Source organism: Mastacembelus armatus, chromosome 9 (genome assembly GCF_900324485.2).
Source record: "Mastacembelus armatus chromosome 9, fMasArm1.2, whole genome shotgun sequence".
In the NCBI taxonomy this organism is placed as follows: Eukaryota; Metazoa; Chordata; class Actinopteri; order Synbranchiformes; family Mastacembelidae; genus Mastacembelus; species Mastacembelus armatus.
In genome coordinates, this window is record NC_046641.1 from 18423524 (window position 1) to 18439896 (window position 16373).

The window sequence follows — 16373 nt, forward strand, 5'->3', positions numbered from 1 at the left end:
TGGGCACACGTGCTGAGTTTTCAAACTTTCAAATCGTCCAATCGCAAGACAGGAGGCGGGTACACCCGGCAAATTCAAACCGGATGTGCTGGGTAGCTAGTTAGTTGTTTTGCAACTGTTGAGCAACGACGATTAAAAAAAAGTCCAGCGACGTGTTTTTATGACGAGTCTGGACAAAGTCGAGAGAAACTTAATAAATATGGAAGAAGGAGAAACAGTATCGACGATTTCCAGAAAAGGTTAGCGAGCTATTAATTTGCGTTAAAAACTTGCTGAAGTAGCTAAGGCTAGCTTAGTTGGCATTAGCAGGTTAGCAGCGTTAACGTTATATAGCGTCGATTAATGCTAACGCAGCAATGGTTTCATTGTTAGCGAAATAAATTCACGGTATAGCGCTAGTACTCCGTTTATACGCGTAAGCATCATTAAATGTAGCTATTTATGAGCAAGGCTTTAGACTGTTATAACTCATCCTAAGATAACTATTTATTTTGTGTGTTTTGCTAGTTGCCCGATAGTGTTGAGTTTGTTATCAAAGGAATGTCGGGAGAAGATATGTTATAGCTCGGCATCTCTTTGTGCCTTATTATTTGCATCTGTAACATTAGGTTCAGACATTGAGTTTGGTTCTTTAAGCAGCAAAATTTGTTTTGGAGTGGTTGTGGGCTATTGGGACACATCATGCATCTTCAAACTAACTCACAAGAAGATGGGGTGACAGTGGTTAATAGGCAGGTGGCGCCTATTTCCTGAGAGCCACAGTAACTAGGAGTCCATTTTATTACAAATTAATTTTTTAATTAGCTGCTGCAGTTCTTCTGTAGATTCAGACTGTCCCAGTATTTGTCTGTCTCATCTCCTGCAGGATTCCTGGTTCTTTTTGCCTCTGAAAATAGTTTCTCATGAACTCTAGTGCAATGGGCTGCACAATGAACCTGGGATCAGCCTGACACCTGGTGGTGTTGTGTGATAAGAACCTAAAACATCTAAAGTGCCTAAAACATTAAAATGCCTAAAACTTCTGCACAACATTGTATATTTTAGTTATTGTGTTTTCTTAAAATTTGTTTGGTGCTCCTAATTTTTGGATGGTGCTTTTAAATTTTTAATATTCATTTCAAATCTAAAATTTGGTTCTTTAAGCAGCAAAAAATTCTTATGTGTGTGTCATTGTGGGCTTAAAATAAGTAATTTTTAATTTAAATTCACATTTCATCCTTGTATTTTGTGATGCTTTTCCTGGTCTTGCCTGTGTTATAATAAATTCCAGACTGATTTTCCCTGATATGTAACTGTTTGGTACAATTATTAAATTGCCATATTACAAAGCTCTAGAACATTTTAGATCAGGGGTATTCAACTAAAATTTAAAGAGGTCCAGTTAGAGAAAATTTCTTGAAGCAAGATCATAATGTCTAACTAGTTAGTGTGATATATATTTAAGTAGCCTAGTAGTTTTATCAACATCTGCATGTAATCAATAATTGACTGTCAAATCAAATGAATTCAGTACAATTCAAATACTTTATGACAATATTTATTGTCATGTAACATACAACTGAACATATATGTATGGCTGTAGATATGTATAATGTTTTCCCATTAACTGAGTTCTCTCTCTTTCTCTGTCTCACTTTACAGTTTCTCTCCCTTTGTTTTATACATGTATCGCTATCTTTCTTTTTCTATGTACTGTCTTTTCATGTGTAACTTGCCTCTAGCGCTGTTTACACTGTAGAGTCGTAATGTTTACCGCCTGGGATGCACAGACTTGATTGGCTGAGTGGTATCACATGGGATGGCTCAACTCGCATGCAATTGGTCTGTGCGTTTCCACTACTGTAAAGTCTAAAAAAGCTGCGCCGGTGGAAATAGAAGCGCCCCGTTAGGTTTTAAATCACAATCTTTTGTTTTGGCTGTAGGTCCGGGTCCGAATGGGGTGGCTTCTGGGTCTGGGTTTTTTTTTTTTTGGCACCGTTTTTTTTTTTTTTTTTAATACAGATGTCGATATTATGAAGTAAAAAAAAAAAAAAAAAACATATTCTGATATTGATAAATCTGGCATTTCAATTCATGTGTCCAAATTTTTGACAGGTACTGTATATCGAATACAGTATACATAAACAGAATATATATACATAAAAGCATTTTAAACGCATATTAAAAATGTTAATATCTGCAGCATATTCGCTGATATCGATATATCTGCGATAGGCTCATATGTGCAGATAAAATCGACAAAACAATATATCGGTCAGGCTCTAACATAGAATGCAGCAAGTGTCATTATTTGAGAAGTTGGAACAAATAAATCGCTGGCTTTCTTTTTAATTGACTAACTGTTGCAGCTTTAGTATGAAGTCCTATTTCCAAATTTAGATTTTCTATAACCTGCAGCCAGATGGCAGTAAGTTCCTGTGGAGACTTGAGTCTCAATTAAGGTGACACAACTACTACTAATAAAATGCAATAGAAAGACTTCTGTTCTTCAGGGTTTTTTTTTTAAGTCCAAATTAAACAGAAGTCTGAGTAGTTTTAGTGTACACAGACATCATTATTACAAAGCACAATATGTGGCAGGATGTGAGAAAAAGAGTGAGTGAGAAAAAGAGCTCAGAAAATCACTCTGGATGCCAACCACCCGAGCCACCACCTTTTCCAGCTCTTACCCTCTGGCCGGCGCTTCAGAGCTCCAAACATCAAGACAGCTCGGCACAGAGGAAGCTTCTTCCCTCAGGCCATCCAACTCTTAGCTCTCCACCATTCCCTCCTACCACCTGCACTGTGTCACTGGCACCTTTTTGCTCTTTGCACACCAATTAGTTCCCCTTACTTCTGTCTTCAGGTTATCTGTGCATTTTTCTTTAGTTTTTTGTAGCATTTGTTTCTGTAGCATTTATGTTTACTGTTTGATCCTTTGTAGCATTTGTATTTATGTCTCTTTGCACTGGAGTACCCCCCTGTACCTAAACAAATTCCTTGTGTGTGTGTGTGTGCACACACTTGGCAATAAAGCTCATTGTGATTCTGATTCTGATATTGAATCTAAAAAGATTTTCAAGTTAAAGATAATGGAAAGACTGTCATGGTACATGTGATTAAGTTTTCTGTAATTTTCTGTCGCAGAGCTGCGTAAGCAGAAGTTGATGGAATACTTGGCAGCAAAAGGAAAGCTGAAACTCCCCAATCCTAAGTAAGAAAAAAAGCTTGTTATGTGATGTTATGTTTTGTTACATGATAGTTTCCATTAAATTTCATCAAATGCCCTTGTTTGTTTTCTCTTGGGCAAAGTTATTTCATAAGTTTTCATCCTCAGGCCATACCTTCAAGATGACTATCAGTACAAAAATCCTGTGACGTCTGCGCTAAAGGTAGGCATGTATGCGAATGCATACAAGTTCAAGACTATCAGAAAGCCCCTTCCCTTTTTATTATGCTGTTTTGTTTTTTGTTTTTTTTAAAGCTATATAATTGTCTTTTTTGCATCAGCCTTCATTTAATAAGCCCAGATGACAATATGAAAACATGTTTTAAATAAAATTTTGCCAGTGTATCAAATTTCGAACCAAGCATATGTCATTTATGAAAGTCTTCAAAGACTTAATTCAGTACTTTGTAGAAGTCTATTTGGCACCAGTTGTACCGACAAGTCTGTAAGCATTACCTGAATTTAAGCAGTTTATCTTCCTGACAGCGCCTCCCAAGCTCAGTCAGACTGGATGAGAAGTGTCTGAACTGTCATCTTTAAGTCCTTTCACAGATGTTATATGAGTTTTAACATGTAGACATTAGCTGGGGCTCTCAAGGAGAGTGACTTGTCTAAGAAACACTCTGATACTGTTTTGCTGTTTGCTTCAGGTCATTGTTGTGCTGAAAGATGAACCTCAGTGTCAGGTCATGTAAAGTCTAGAGCAGGTTTTCCTGAAAGACTTCTGTATTTGTATCTGCCACTGAAAAGCAACTCTGTTGCCACAGCAAGGCTTGTCGGTATTATTACTATTATTAGTCAGATGATAAGCAGTTTGACCCGTGTAGTGCCTTTGAGTTCTGGTGCGCACTATGCTGCTGGTATCATTTAAAAAAGCTTTAGAAGTGGTTTTGAATTCTTGCCTTGAGCTATGCCTCACTGGATTGCTATTGTGGAATTTTAAATACTTCATAGCTTGAGCTTTGTCTTGACATGCACTATGAATTAGGGGCTTACATAAACAGATGTGGTCTTGCTAAACTATGTCAGTCATTCAGTTTACCTCAAGTGGACTCCAGTAACTTAAGGCCATAATAATAATAATTGTAACTGAGAGACTTCTGTTTTTGATATTTAATAAATTTGCAGTATTTTTTCACACTGTCATCAGTTCAGTGTAATTCAGTTAGTAAGAACTGCATATTTACCCTGTGCAATGATTACCTTAATTCTCAACCATCCCACCAAAGAGTCAGGTATGTCAACTCTTTGAGTAATAGGATCATTTTAAAAGAATGACATCATTAATTTAGTGGTTGAGAGTTGGCCTGAATGTCAGACTCAACAATTTGTTGCTTAACCCTTTCAGCCAGAGGCTGATTTTTAGAACTATGCTCGAAAAGCCCTTCAGAAAGACTTCACCTGGATGACCTTGAATCTTGACAGACGTAAAGTGTTGTAGCAGTAGAGCAGTGCAGTGTGAAATTTTATATTTAAGTAATTCATTTGAGTTGTGTTTGGGGAGTGTAAAAAAAAGGTTTATATATTCTTGTTATAAATGAAATTTGATGTATAACAGTGCTATGTTCTTTTGGGATTCGTGCATTGTTTCACGCTGCGTTTGGTAGAGGCTCCTTCAAGTCCCCAAATTAAATAAATATTTAATATAAATTAATATTTCGATTTCCTATAAAGCCGATGACTCAGAGTTCATGAAATCAGAGTTCATGAAATTAACTAGTTCCTAGTTCCTAGTTAATTTCAGTTCCTAATTTTCCTAATTTTCTGACTGGTTTAGTTTTTTGTTTTCACAGGTTGTGAAGGGAAAAGAGAACAAGGCTCCAGCTGACAGATCCAGATATGAGGGCACAAAAGTTTTCACTTTTTCTGCTGAATCCACAACACACCCTGCCAGAAAAGCATTTGGTGTCACTAACAAAGCGAATGTAAAAAGCAGAACCTTGATTGGAGAGCAGAATACCAATTGTCCATCTGCAAGCAGTGGCCCAGCACGGCCTAAACCTAATCAAAATCTGGTGCTCACAAACACACACACTGTTGTGTCCTTTAAATCCAACTTGAGCGCAGTCAGTCATCTCAAAAAGCAGGCAAATACAGGAATTCAGTCTTCAGAGGCGAATCGTACAGCTGCAGTAACATCCAACAGCAGATTCAACAGAAGCTCAAATGCTGTCTCGTCAGGTCCCATGAAGACAGTTAGTGTCCGAATGAGTCTTGGCCCTTTTGTTAAAACAAAAACAGGACTCATTCCCGCTGTCACCCAGCCAAGAAACACAGAGCCACACTTAACACAGACGTGTACTACAGCAACTGAAGCCACCACTCTACGCACTACTTCTGTTGCAAACAAGGTGCGACCAAGTACATTGCCATCAGCATGTGTTTCCCAGAGGTCTGCCATGGCTCAGAGACGAACACTTCCTGCTACAGCTCTAAACAACCCAGGTTCTTCAACTTCAAGAGCTGGGATTAATGTTCAAGGTCAGAAAAAGTCAAACTCAAAATCACAATTGGGTAAACATTCCCAACCACCTTGTAAGAATCAGTTATCAAGTGGCCTGAAATCAACATCTATACACTCCAAGTGCACAGTAGCACCTATTAAGCCAGAGAGGATGGTAGGGATGTCCAAAACTAATAGGTCAGCTGGTCAGCCCGCAGACAGGTCCACAAAGCAGAGATATGAGAATGGCCAACCCTGCAAAATCATCCCCCAAACATCGTTGAGGCCAGCAAGCAGTTACAGTTCCAGAGCAGTCAGCGAAGTTACACGAGCTGCTGTGTCTGAGCAGGATAGGAAAACCAGGACATGTAAAGAGACACAAAGCAAGAAAGGACAGAGTGCATCACATGTTGCTCCACAAAAAAAAGAAACACAAAGAGCAAGTGCACTAGTGACTTCGCAGACAGTTCCACAGCCAACCAGAACCACCAGCTGTAAAGGCCAGGCCACAGGCATGAACATGCCAAAGGTCCCAGTTACGGTCATTCCTCAGACTGAGGGAAAGAAACTGACTGCTGCCCAGGAGGAAAGAATGTAAGTAGAACAAATCAACTACAGAAACTTGCATAGCATGATGGCACCATTTTCAACACCTACTGTAGATATTCATGGGTTACAGTGAGTTCACATGTACTGATACAAAGTATTTGGGAGTATCTTGTTTCTCTTGAATCTGTAGTTCTGGACAGGTCCTGTGTTGAGCCTTTTATTTACACACTCTGTTCCATGGGTTTTCCTGGTGGCTTGTTAAAGATCTGGTGTAGAGAATTGGGAAGCGAAAGACCCTGCCAATCTGATTTTCCTCTGTTTTGTTTAAAGATGAATGTTTCTTTGCATTGTGAAGTGGACTGCTAAATAACTGTGTGCTTCAGCTTCCATTGGATTCAATTAAAGTACCACGGGGAACTCAAAATGATCTAATTACAAGATTGAGGCAATAAATATCTAAAGAAAATCTCAACTCTCAGAGCCCCTAATGTGTTGATTTTAAAATGTACCCTCTGCTGTGTTATTTGGCTCAAGGAGAAAACTGCAAGAATGGCGGGAAGCCAAAGGCATTTCCTACAAGCGACCTCCAATGCCAGTAAAACCTCAGGTCAGGCGCACTGTGGCTGTGCCCCAGCCTTTTTGGACCGCCATGACAGAGGAAGATGAAGCTCACTCCCTCATCAGTGCCATGGATAGGTCCCTGGATGACTGCATCAAATTGCTTGGAGAGGTATATGGTGGGGATGTTACATTTCAGTGGAGGTTCTCTGGTGTACAAGTTCTGTGAAGCTGAAATATGTAAGCAATGCTTGATGGGCACTGTATAACCAAATAGAAAATTAAGCGAAAATAAGGAAAAGGCCACTGTACTTTAAAGAAAATGATAGTATAAAGAATAATGAGAGCCTGACAGAAAAGTTTGCATCCTGCTTACTTTACCTTTTTGAAGTTTTTTGAAATCATTGTCCGTTTGACCATACAGTTTAAGTGTTTGACGTTAGATTGCCTTGCATACAAAGGGTTGCCTTCCAGACCTGGTGAAGGAAATTGTGTCACGGCTTCCGGCAGTGTCCAAAAAGTTTGCCAAATACTGGATCTGCCAGGCTCGTTTGATGGAGCAAGAGGGAAACCTGGATATTCTGCCCATGTTTGAGGAAGCTGTTCGTGTTGTGTTGGAGGTAAGACCATCTATGCTTAAACTTTGTAAATCTTTGGGTTGTCTTGTAAACAACAAAAGTTAAGTTTACATTTAGTGTTACTTGCCAACAAAAACAGCTCAGTCATTAGCCCCAGTGCTAGACCAGAGCTGCAGAGAGTTTGGCTCTGTTCTGTCCCATTAGCAGACTGGATTTCAGTTTGTGTGCTCCTGAGATGCAAAGAGAAGAAAAGAAACTTGTTTCAGCAGCTGTTTGTGGTCACAGATGCACATGGCTGCTACAGCTGCAGAATCAATAAAACAAAGATTATTTAAAAGGTGACTATACTTTCCCCTTCACAGATGTTGTTTTTATACGGACATGCACAGTGTAGTCCCATCTTCTTAGTGCAATTCCTTCCCGGTGCAATTTTCTATTTCTGGGAAAATCTGTTCCCTGACGTATTTAGTGCAGGGTACCTCAGGTCAAAACCTGAACAATAAGAACTGTTTATAATGATATTGTTGCCATAGTAGTTTAGATTTTATGCATTTATACTTCTTTTTATTCTGTTTTATTCTAGCCAGTGGATGACCTGCGGACTGTGGTGTTTGAAATTTTGAAGAAGAAGGACGAGATCCAAGGTAGTTTGCCTGTGTGTCGTGTGTCTTCCGATCAGTATCTAACATGATTGTGTTTCGGCAGTCATCTTACAAGTATTTTAATGCTGTCACCAGCATCTGCTGAGAACGAGAAGGAGGAGGACCAAATTTCCACAGTTGAAAGCACTCCTGAGAGTTGCAACAACCCAGTGATAACTCCTAAACCTGTTAGGGCCCTTATCTGTGGGGAGAAAGGAGACTCATCAGTAGTGAAGTACAAGATCACAGCAACTCCTGGGTATGTTTGAGACATTATTAACATCCAACAACTAAATTTAAATTCAACAATTTTCAGTCCAGCAAAGTTAAAAAGCATTTCTGCTTTAAATGGTGTAAATCTGTAGATCTGCCTCTGTCGCTAATTGGTAGGATTAATGCAGTCAAGATGAACTTATTACCAAAGTTTGTTTTATTTCATTGTATCCCCTTAAAAATCTCGACAAACTTCATAAAAGAATTAGACAGGACTTCACTTCACTTTATAAGTCACACTACAAGCCAGAGCACTAAAAAAGCTCAATTTATAGTCCAGAAAATACAGTAGATGCATTAACAATGGGTATTAACTTTGTTGACAAGTTGTGGTAGTACCTTAAGCAATATTTGTGCATTTTTTAATTTTATGTGACAGTATGTGATTTGGATGCTTGTATTAGCATTGAAAGTTCTCACTCGCAAACACCTAACGCGTGATGAAACTTGGCTATGTGTTTGAAATAGTCTTGGTTAAATGTTGTCATAATGACTTGAAGCATGAGACATATATTTAACACTTAAAATCTTATCTTTATCATTAACGTTAACCAAAGTGACCTCATCTAAACATACGTGACATGGAAGTAGTCACAACCTGAACTGACTTTAGGTTAATTTACTATTGTTCCATCAGTTAGTGATGACAGCTAAGAACTACTTTTAAAAAATGGTAGTTATTTTCTACGGTTAAAGTTGAAAATTAGGATTGACTTTTGTCTTTTTTTTCCTCAGTGGTCTTTCAAGCCAGAGGAGAGAACCAGCACGGGTCAACGGTCAGGAGGTCCGTTTCTTTACCCCAGTTAGGCGCTCAGTGCGAATTGAGAGAGCCTCACTCCGATACCCTGAGTCCCTCCAGGACCACGATCTCTGCGTGGCCTCATACAACGACCTGCTCTCTGAGGAGGATAAAGACAAAAGTGAGGAGCAGAAGGTTGGGGACACCAGCCCATCAGTTAACAACACACCAATGTATATCTACAGACATAACGAGGCGCTTGATGACAAGGTCTCAGTCCAGCTAGTTTGAGATGAAGGCTTTTAGTTTTTCTAGGTGCTTTAATTGTCCCCGGTCAGCTTATAGGTGAAATACAACAGCAAGTGGCAGTAGAAGGTATGGCTTATGTGCTGTCAAATCTCAGCCTTTCTCTCGTTAAAACAGCTGGAGGCTGACGTTTTACACATTGAACATTATATATTAAATTTTCTCTATGGAGTTTTGAGGTTTTTCCTTTTGGTTCCTGTTTTATTTCATGCCTTTAAATATTCTGTGCATAATTAAAATAAATTGCTAATTTAAAAAAAAAAACTGAACCATATTATACATACATTCCACTTTATCAATTTTTATCTGAAATGTGGACTCCACTATACATCAGTAAAAAATGTTTTTTCTATGTTCAGATGTGCTAGATCAAGCAGAGTAACTGAAGTCATGCACGACTGACTACAATTGAACGTATATAGATGTTGAGTCATGGCAACTAGACGTTCGGCCAGTTGGATGGGTGGCAAAACGTTTCAGCTTTAAAGAACAGAACGCCCAGTTGGCATGACTCAAACTCCCCTGGACGACTGGGAATCTACACAGAGCTGAACTTAATTACAAAACATGCATGAAACTTTGGGGAACGGTTTCGACACACCTCTAAGTGCCAGTCATGCGTTACTCTAGTGACTCCCAGCTGGAAGGGAACGTAAGCGATCAGTTATGAAAAAATTAAAACCTGAGTACGCACTTGTGGATAAATGACGTCACATAACAACTTGACAACGAAAGTAATTAGTAAATATATAAATAACACTGCTTCACAACAAATTAGCATCATTTTATACACTAAACATTTATATGCTGGTTTGGTTTTAAGTTTTTTACTGTAACTTATTCTTGTGTGATAGTTTCTCAGTATAAGAGGATACCTTGTATCCTTGTATCTAACATTTTAAACATTAAAATGGCAACATTTTTTAATAAGTGACTTATGTTGACTTTGTTTCATGCTTTAATATTAAATTACAGCTAAACATGTTTTATATGTAAATATATAAACTTTTTAAAACATGTTTTCTTACAGTAGCTCCTCTGCAACTAAACTATGATAAAAGTGTATGGCTCTGTTTTTGCAGACTTGTTTAAAATTTAAAAAAGGATAATTGTCTTGGTTGTCCAAGTGGCTTAAAGCATTAGACATATTTATCATTTTATCACACTGGATTTGAGCTTTTTCCCTAAACTAAACTGAAGTGGTTTTGTTGCTGAACTCAGTGATCTAAACCAAACTTTTTAAAACCACACATTCATATTGATTTTGTTTTGCCTAACTTTAGCCCTGTTTCCTTGCAGGTGAGTAATTTTGGTATGTGAGGTAGCTTTCCCTTTCCATGAAAAGAAATGCAATTCCAGATGTGTTTGTTGGCTGAAGTGTGCTCCTCCAGGGTGTGCTGATATTTGAGTAGATGAGCATTTGTATTCATGTGTCTACAGTGAAAACCTAATCCATTCTTTGATCTGACAAGTTTTAATCCTGACTGCTGTGGGAAAACCCTGGTGGTTGGTGTTGTGATGATTTCAGTAATGCTTTGGAGCAGAAATGGGCTCAATGTACAATCTAGCCTCGTTTTCTAATATGGTAAATGTTAAATGAGCAGAGACGAATGAAATGCTACTGCATGTTAATGGAAACGGCATCACAAAGCGGGATATTACCCCTTCATTCCAAATATGTTTCCGGTCCGTCCCATTACCGCATCCTACTTGCACAGGCGCCTGCGTCATTGCGCGCATACTTGGCTACTTAAAGCGTCTCCATGCCTGCAGTCTGAATGCAAACCGCTCTCCTGGAGACCGACACATCCAAAGGCTCGACTTCACAGCCTCACGACACTGCCCTTGAGGGTAAGTGATACCTGCACATTTGCTTAACGTTATTCTTGCGTTTCTCTTTCTAAATTTTGCGCTATAGTTTATAGCTATAGGGTGTATGCACCACTACAACTACTTTACAATAAAATTTGCATGCGTTTCACAGTTACCTATATGTCGTAAGTATAGGTGTTTACAGTGTCTAGTTTTAGTCATGAATCTTTAGTTTGATCTTTGTGACAGTGTACTTTAATCTTCCCCAGGATTATTATGTTGACACTCGTCAATGATAAGAAGTGGTCAGAAATAGCCCACAGTGTGAGAACGTGCCCTTCTGGAAAAATGTTCAAAATGTTCTTAAAATAATCATTACGCAGAAAACGGCTCCTGTTATTTATTATATGACTTTAACACTAATCAATCAGCCAGTGGGGTTTTACTGGTTAAGGTGTGTAAGATAATATACAGCGGTGCATCATATTTTAGAAGTTAATTTTACACACACACACATATAAATATATGTATATACACACGTGTGTGTGCGCGCGCCCATTGGGCCTTTTTAATATATAGGCGATGAAAAAATAAACACTGTTTAGAAAGTTTGTGAGAGCATTCTACATGGAAATCTCACCAAATGAAAGGCATGCAAATGTTTTTTTTCAGTATTCAAATATGATCTGGAAAACTAAAGTTTTTAAAGTTTCTTGATGATGACATAAACTATATCATTTTTACTTGAGCGCTTCTGATTGTGTTTCTGACTTATTCCTCTCATCAGAAAGCCACCGAGGAGACAACATGATCCACACTGATGGGAAATATCTTCTGAAGTGTAAGGATGGGAAATTTGTGATAGCCCGTAGGTACAGTGATGCACTGCATCTGCATGCTGTTGACTTTCAGGATGAAGAAGGCACAGCGGGTAAAAAACTTATTTCAAAATAACTTTAACTGCACAAATTTGGTGACCCATTGGTTTACGTGTTACACTCCATCTTCTTTATTTAGAGTGACTATGTTTGCTTTTGATTTGATTTTGAATTGCTCTGAATTATTGTGGTAAATTTAGTGACTCATTGTCAAAATAATCATTTTTGTTTCTCATCTTTAGTGCCTGTGGTGTACATTGCTTGGAAAAACAATACGAAGATGGCTTTCTGTTTCTCAAATGGAAGTAGTCATTATATGCTTAAGGTGGAAGGAGAAAACCTGAAAGTAAATATAAGCTTTCATACATATAGTGAGATTATGGGTGCAATGTCACAATTATTATTATTGTCCATGGTTTTTTTCTTTTACCTAACATGGATCTAAACATTGACTTTCTTGTGTTTACAGTTGGAAAACGTTCCTCGTTGTCCCGACCGCCAACAATTACGTGACCATCACTGGTTTGAGAAGGTAGATCTGAAAACCGGTGAACACTACGGCCTGCAAGTGCAACATGCAGGGAAACCCACGCTGTATTTGTCCACGCTGCCCAAGCGTTCTCGATTCATCCTTTCTAGGGACAAAGGGAAGTGTGTTGGTGTCAGGGATATCAAAAAATGATTCTGTACAAGAATGTATTAATTACTATATACATATAGTATGTTTTTATTGATATATATGTAACTAATGTAGATTTGTATTTTGTAATATGGCTTAAATAATAAGTCCAATGGTTCCAAAATACTGGACCCTTTGCTTCCTATCTTTTCATTTGATATATATATATGTGTATAAGAGACTCCGGTCCATCAAGACAGTTAGTCACTTTTCACTTTAACAGTCTTAAAGTGCACTACACTTCACACACATTTCACTTTTCTGTACATACATAGTATTTATTTTATTTTATTTTATTTTTATTCCTTATTCTTCTTTCTATTTTATTATAAAACGATGTACATACTCCTGTATATATGCTTGCTCCAGACACCAAGACAAATTCCTAGTACTGTAAGTTGTTCTTGGTGAACCTGGCAATAAAACTGATTCTGATTCTGTTTTTTTTTATTATTCCTGCTGGTATGTTTAAGTTGGTCTCAGAGCCTAATATGAAATTACTCTCACCATTATCACTAGGCTTACTGTCATATCACTTTCAAAGACACGACTAGTGAACCTTTCCTAGAATACTTGATGTATTGGCACTGGTACTGGGGGTGGGGTTTATACTTTTTGACTAATGTATCTCTGAAGGTGATTATCTTTTTAAAAAAAATGTTTTTTGCACAAAAACGTGATTGATTAGAAATGATCCAAATGTTTATTTTTTTTAATATAATTTTGTAATTTTGATACTAAACTGTAAATATAAGCTAATTTTTAATAAATCGTATATCCTGAACAATGTACTCATCCTTTGCAAGACGTTAAGAGATGTATTTATAGGAAAATGATTGTTGAGCAAGTTTAGTTTTCATGTCATGTCATGTTACTTTGCTGTAGATATGAGATATGTAATTTATTCAGTTATGAGTCAAATCTGTTTATATATAATTCAGATGTGTTTTTGGCCATGTTGTACCAGAAATAACTCATTTCAGGCTAGCCAAAACTAGTTTTTTGACCCCCCTCCCGCCCACCACCACCACCACTGAGTAAGAATATTTCACAACCAATTTCAAAATGTCTTGTGAGACTTGGAAAACTTTAGTCAGCTTCACTGTTAGTGTTTCAATAATGGAGCAGAGGAAGATGATGATGTCAAGTTGCAATTTTGAAACACTGCTCAGTTAAACTTGAAGAAGGAAAGATGCTTTTTTTAAAAAGATTTACTATTATTTTTTGTTTTCCAAGTTTTTCAGGGTGCAAAACTGCATTGAATTTTTCCAGTTGTAAATAGCTCATCAGTTTAGATTTGTTCACTGCGCACACACAGGACTCACCTGTATTTAGGATGCATATTATCTGCTTGAAGTATACTGCTTCAAAGTTTCAAACTGTACCTTTCACACCTTTATCTGAGGTGCAGAGGTGATGAGACAGAGGCTCTTTATTTCAAATAAGAAAGCATGTTTCACAGACCCTGTTAGATAAACCGACAAGCACTTTGCTTGCAACTGTTTGCAGCCAAGCCATTAGAAATGCCCTCATACATGTATTTAAAACACAGGGCCATTGTTCTGTATTGTTGAGTATTGCAGTTATTTTATCCAGCAAACACCCTGACTGATTTGCTGTTCTGCTAAAATTATATGTTGTGATGTAGAAATCCATCCACTGGCAATAATCTCTTTAATCATTAGTTTCTTCATCAATTGTTTCTCCAAACCCAGGAGTATTATGTAACATTTTATTCAGTGATTAGTGAGTGACCAGTCAACCGTGTGAGGGTAATCTCCTCACTCCTTCAGCCTCCCTGTCTTTCTCTCTCTCTTGCCTTCCCTGTTTCCAGTACCCCACGAGGCAGCTGAACTACTGAACACGGGTAAGAGAGATGCTCAAAAATACACAAACACTAGCACCCTTGAGAAGACATCAAAGGTTGGTAACTGCACACCAGCAATATACAGTTCCAGGGGAGGGAAGGAGAGCAGAAATGTTATGCTGGAAGTGCCTCCAAGTTCCTGCTGAGAAAAACTTTATTTTTTCTTTTGCTTATCTTGCTTCTGCATGTTTTTTTTTTTTCTTGGCATTTCCGTTTCTTGTCACATAATGCAAGGCCTTGGATGCTGTTTGTATAATAATAATAAGAGTAGTAATAATAATAAACATCTCCTGTCTTGAGACTTTTCTTGCTAAAGGAGAAAATAAAAATATATATTTAAGCCTAGAAAACCTAACTGAAATTCTTTGATGCAAATGAACTATTATCAGCCTGAAAGCAAGGATTATTGCAGCAGGCTGTAGTTTAAAAATGATGCCAAATGTTAATATGTTGAGGTTTTATGAATCAAAAGTTGGTATGTACTGAAGTAATAATAAACCCACATGGAGTGCTGATCAGCATCAGTATCATTTATTTACTTAAACAAAGGTCCCAGAGCTAAAAAAAAAACAAAACAAAACAATTAAACATTAACTATACATTTGTCAGACAAGAAAAACTGCTACATTTATCCAAGGGCTTTAGAAGAGTAGATAGATGTCCTCCTGATCATGAAACAAGTTTTGGAGAGCATGGATTTGTCCAACATATTTGTTGTTTTTCAAACTTGTTGGGAACTGCAGTAATGACTACAGTGAAGGGTCAATCAGATGTGCAGAAAAAGTTGCTGAGCTGAGACCTAGTCCTCATTCTGGGCCCTGTCTAATCTCCACCCATCCCTTCCTGCATCTCATTACCCCTCAACACATTCCCCTGTATAAAATGTAGCTCTGCAGTTATTCTTTCCAGTCTATGACCTCCAGCCTTTGCACCTGCATTCTGTGTTCTTAACTTGACCATTGGTCACTCTGTCTTAGTCTGCCTGTTACTGTCAATTACCCTGTCTTAATCTGCCTGTTACTGTCAGTCACCCTGTCTTAATCTGCCTGTTACTGTCAGTCACCCTGTTTTAGTCTGCCTGTTCCCCTTGGTCACCCTTTCTTAATCTGTCTATTATTGTCGGTCACCCTGTCTTAATCTGTCTATTATTGTCGGTCACCCTATCTTAATCTGTCAGTTACTGTCAGTCACCCTGTCTTAATCTACCTGTTCTTCTTGGTCACCCTGTCTTAATCTGCCTATTACTGTCGGTCACCCTGTCTCAATCTGCCTATTACTGTCAGTCACCCTGTCTTAATATGCCTGTTACTGTCGGTCACCCTGTCTTGATATGCCTGTTACTGTCGGTCACCCTGTCTCAATCTACCTGTTCTCATTCATCACCTGCCTTAATCTGCCTGTTCCCGCTGGTCATCCTGTTTGTAACTGCCTGTTCCCACGAGTAATCCTGTTTTAATCAGTCTGTCCCTATCGGTCACTTGATTTAATCTCCCTGGCCCTGTCTTAATCTGCCTGTTCCCATTGGCTATCCTGTCTTAATCTGCCTGTTTCCATTGGTTATCCTATGTTAACCTGTCTGTTCTCATTGAGTATCCTACCTTAATCTGCCTGTTCCCATTGAGTATCCTGCCTTAATCTGCCTGTTCCCATTGAGTATCCTGCCTTAATCTGCCTGTTCCCATTGAGTATCCTGCCTTAATCTGTCTGTCATTGGTTATCCTGTCTTAATCTGTCTGTTCCCATTGAGTATCCTGCCTTAATCTGCCTGTTCCCATTGAGTATCCTGCCTTAATCTGTCTGTTCCCATTTAGTATCCTGCCTTAATCTGCCAGTTCCCATTGA

General features: G+C 38.3%; 1 protein-coding gene across 1 annotated transcript; it reads left to right on the forward strand.

Annotated features, from left to right (window-relative positions):
• The first annotated feature begins 91 nt into the window (after positions 1-91).
• ckap2l (cytoskeleton associated protein 2-like) lies at positions 92-10229 on the forward strand. The gene is made up of 9 exons (XM_026322346.1): positions 92-239; positions 3127-3193; positions 3317-3371; positions 5002-6245; positions 6735-6930; positions 7220-7378; positions 7920-7980; positions 8074-8236; positions 8986-10229. The coding sequence occupies exons 1-9, from the start codon at positions 161-163 to the stop codon at positions 9278-9280; spliced, it is 2319 nt and encodes a 772-aa protein (XP_026178131.1). The 5' UTR covers positions 92-160; the 3' UTR covers positions 9281-10229.
• The last annotated feature ends 6144 nt before the right edge of the window (positions 10230-16373 follow it).

Bases quoted from the DNA above. Each gene is read 5' to 3' on its own strand.
- ckap2l (XM_026322346.1), top strand. From the start codon at position 161: ATGACGAGTCTGGACAAAGTCGAGAGAAACTTAATAAATATGGAAGAA. The intron at 240-3,126 runs GTTAGCGAGCTA...TTTCTGTCGCAG, and splicing joins ATCGACGATTTCCAGAAAAG to AGCTGCGTAAGCAGAAGTTG. The intron at 7,379-7,919 runs GTAAGACCATCT...GTTTTATTCTAG, and splicing joins CTGTTCGTGTTGTGTTGGAG to CCAGTGGATGACCTGCGGAC.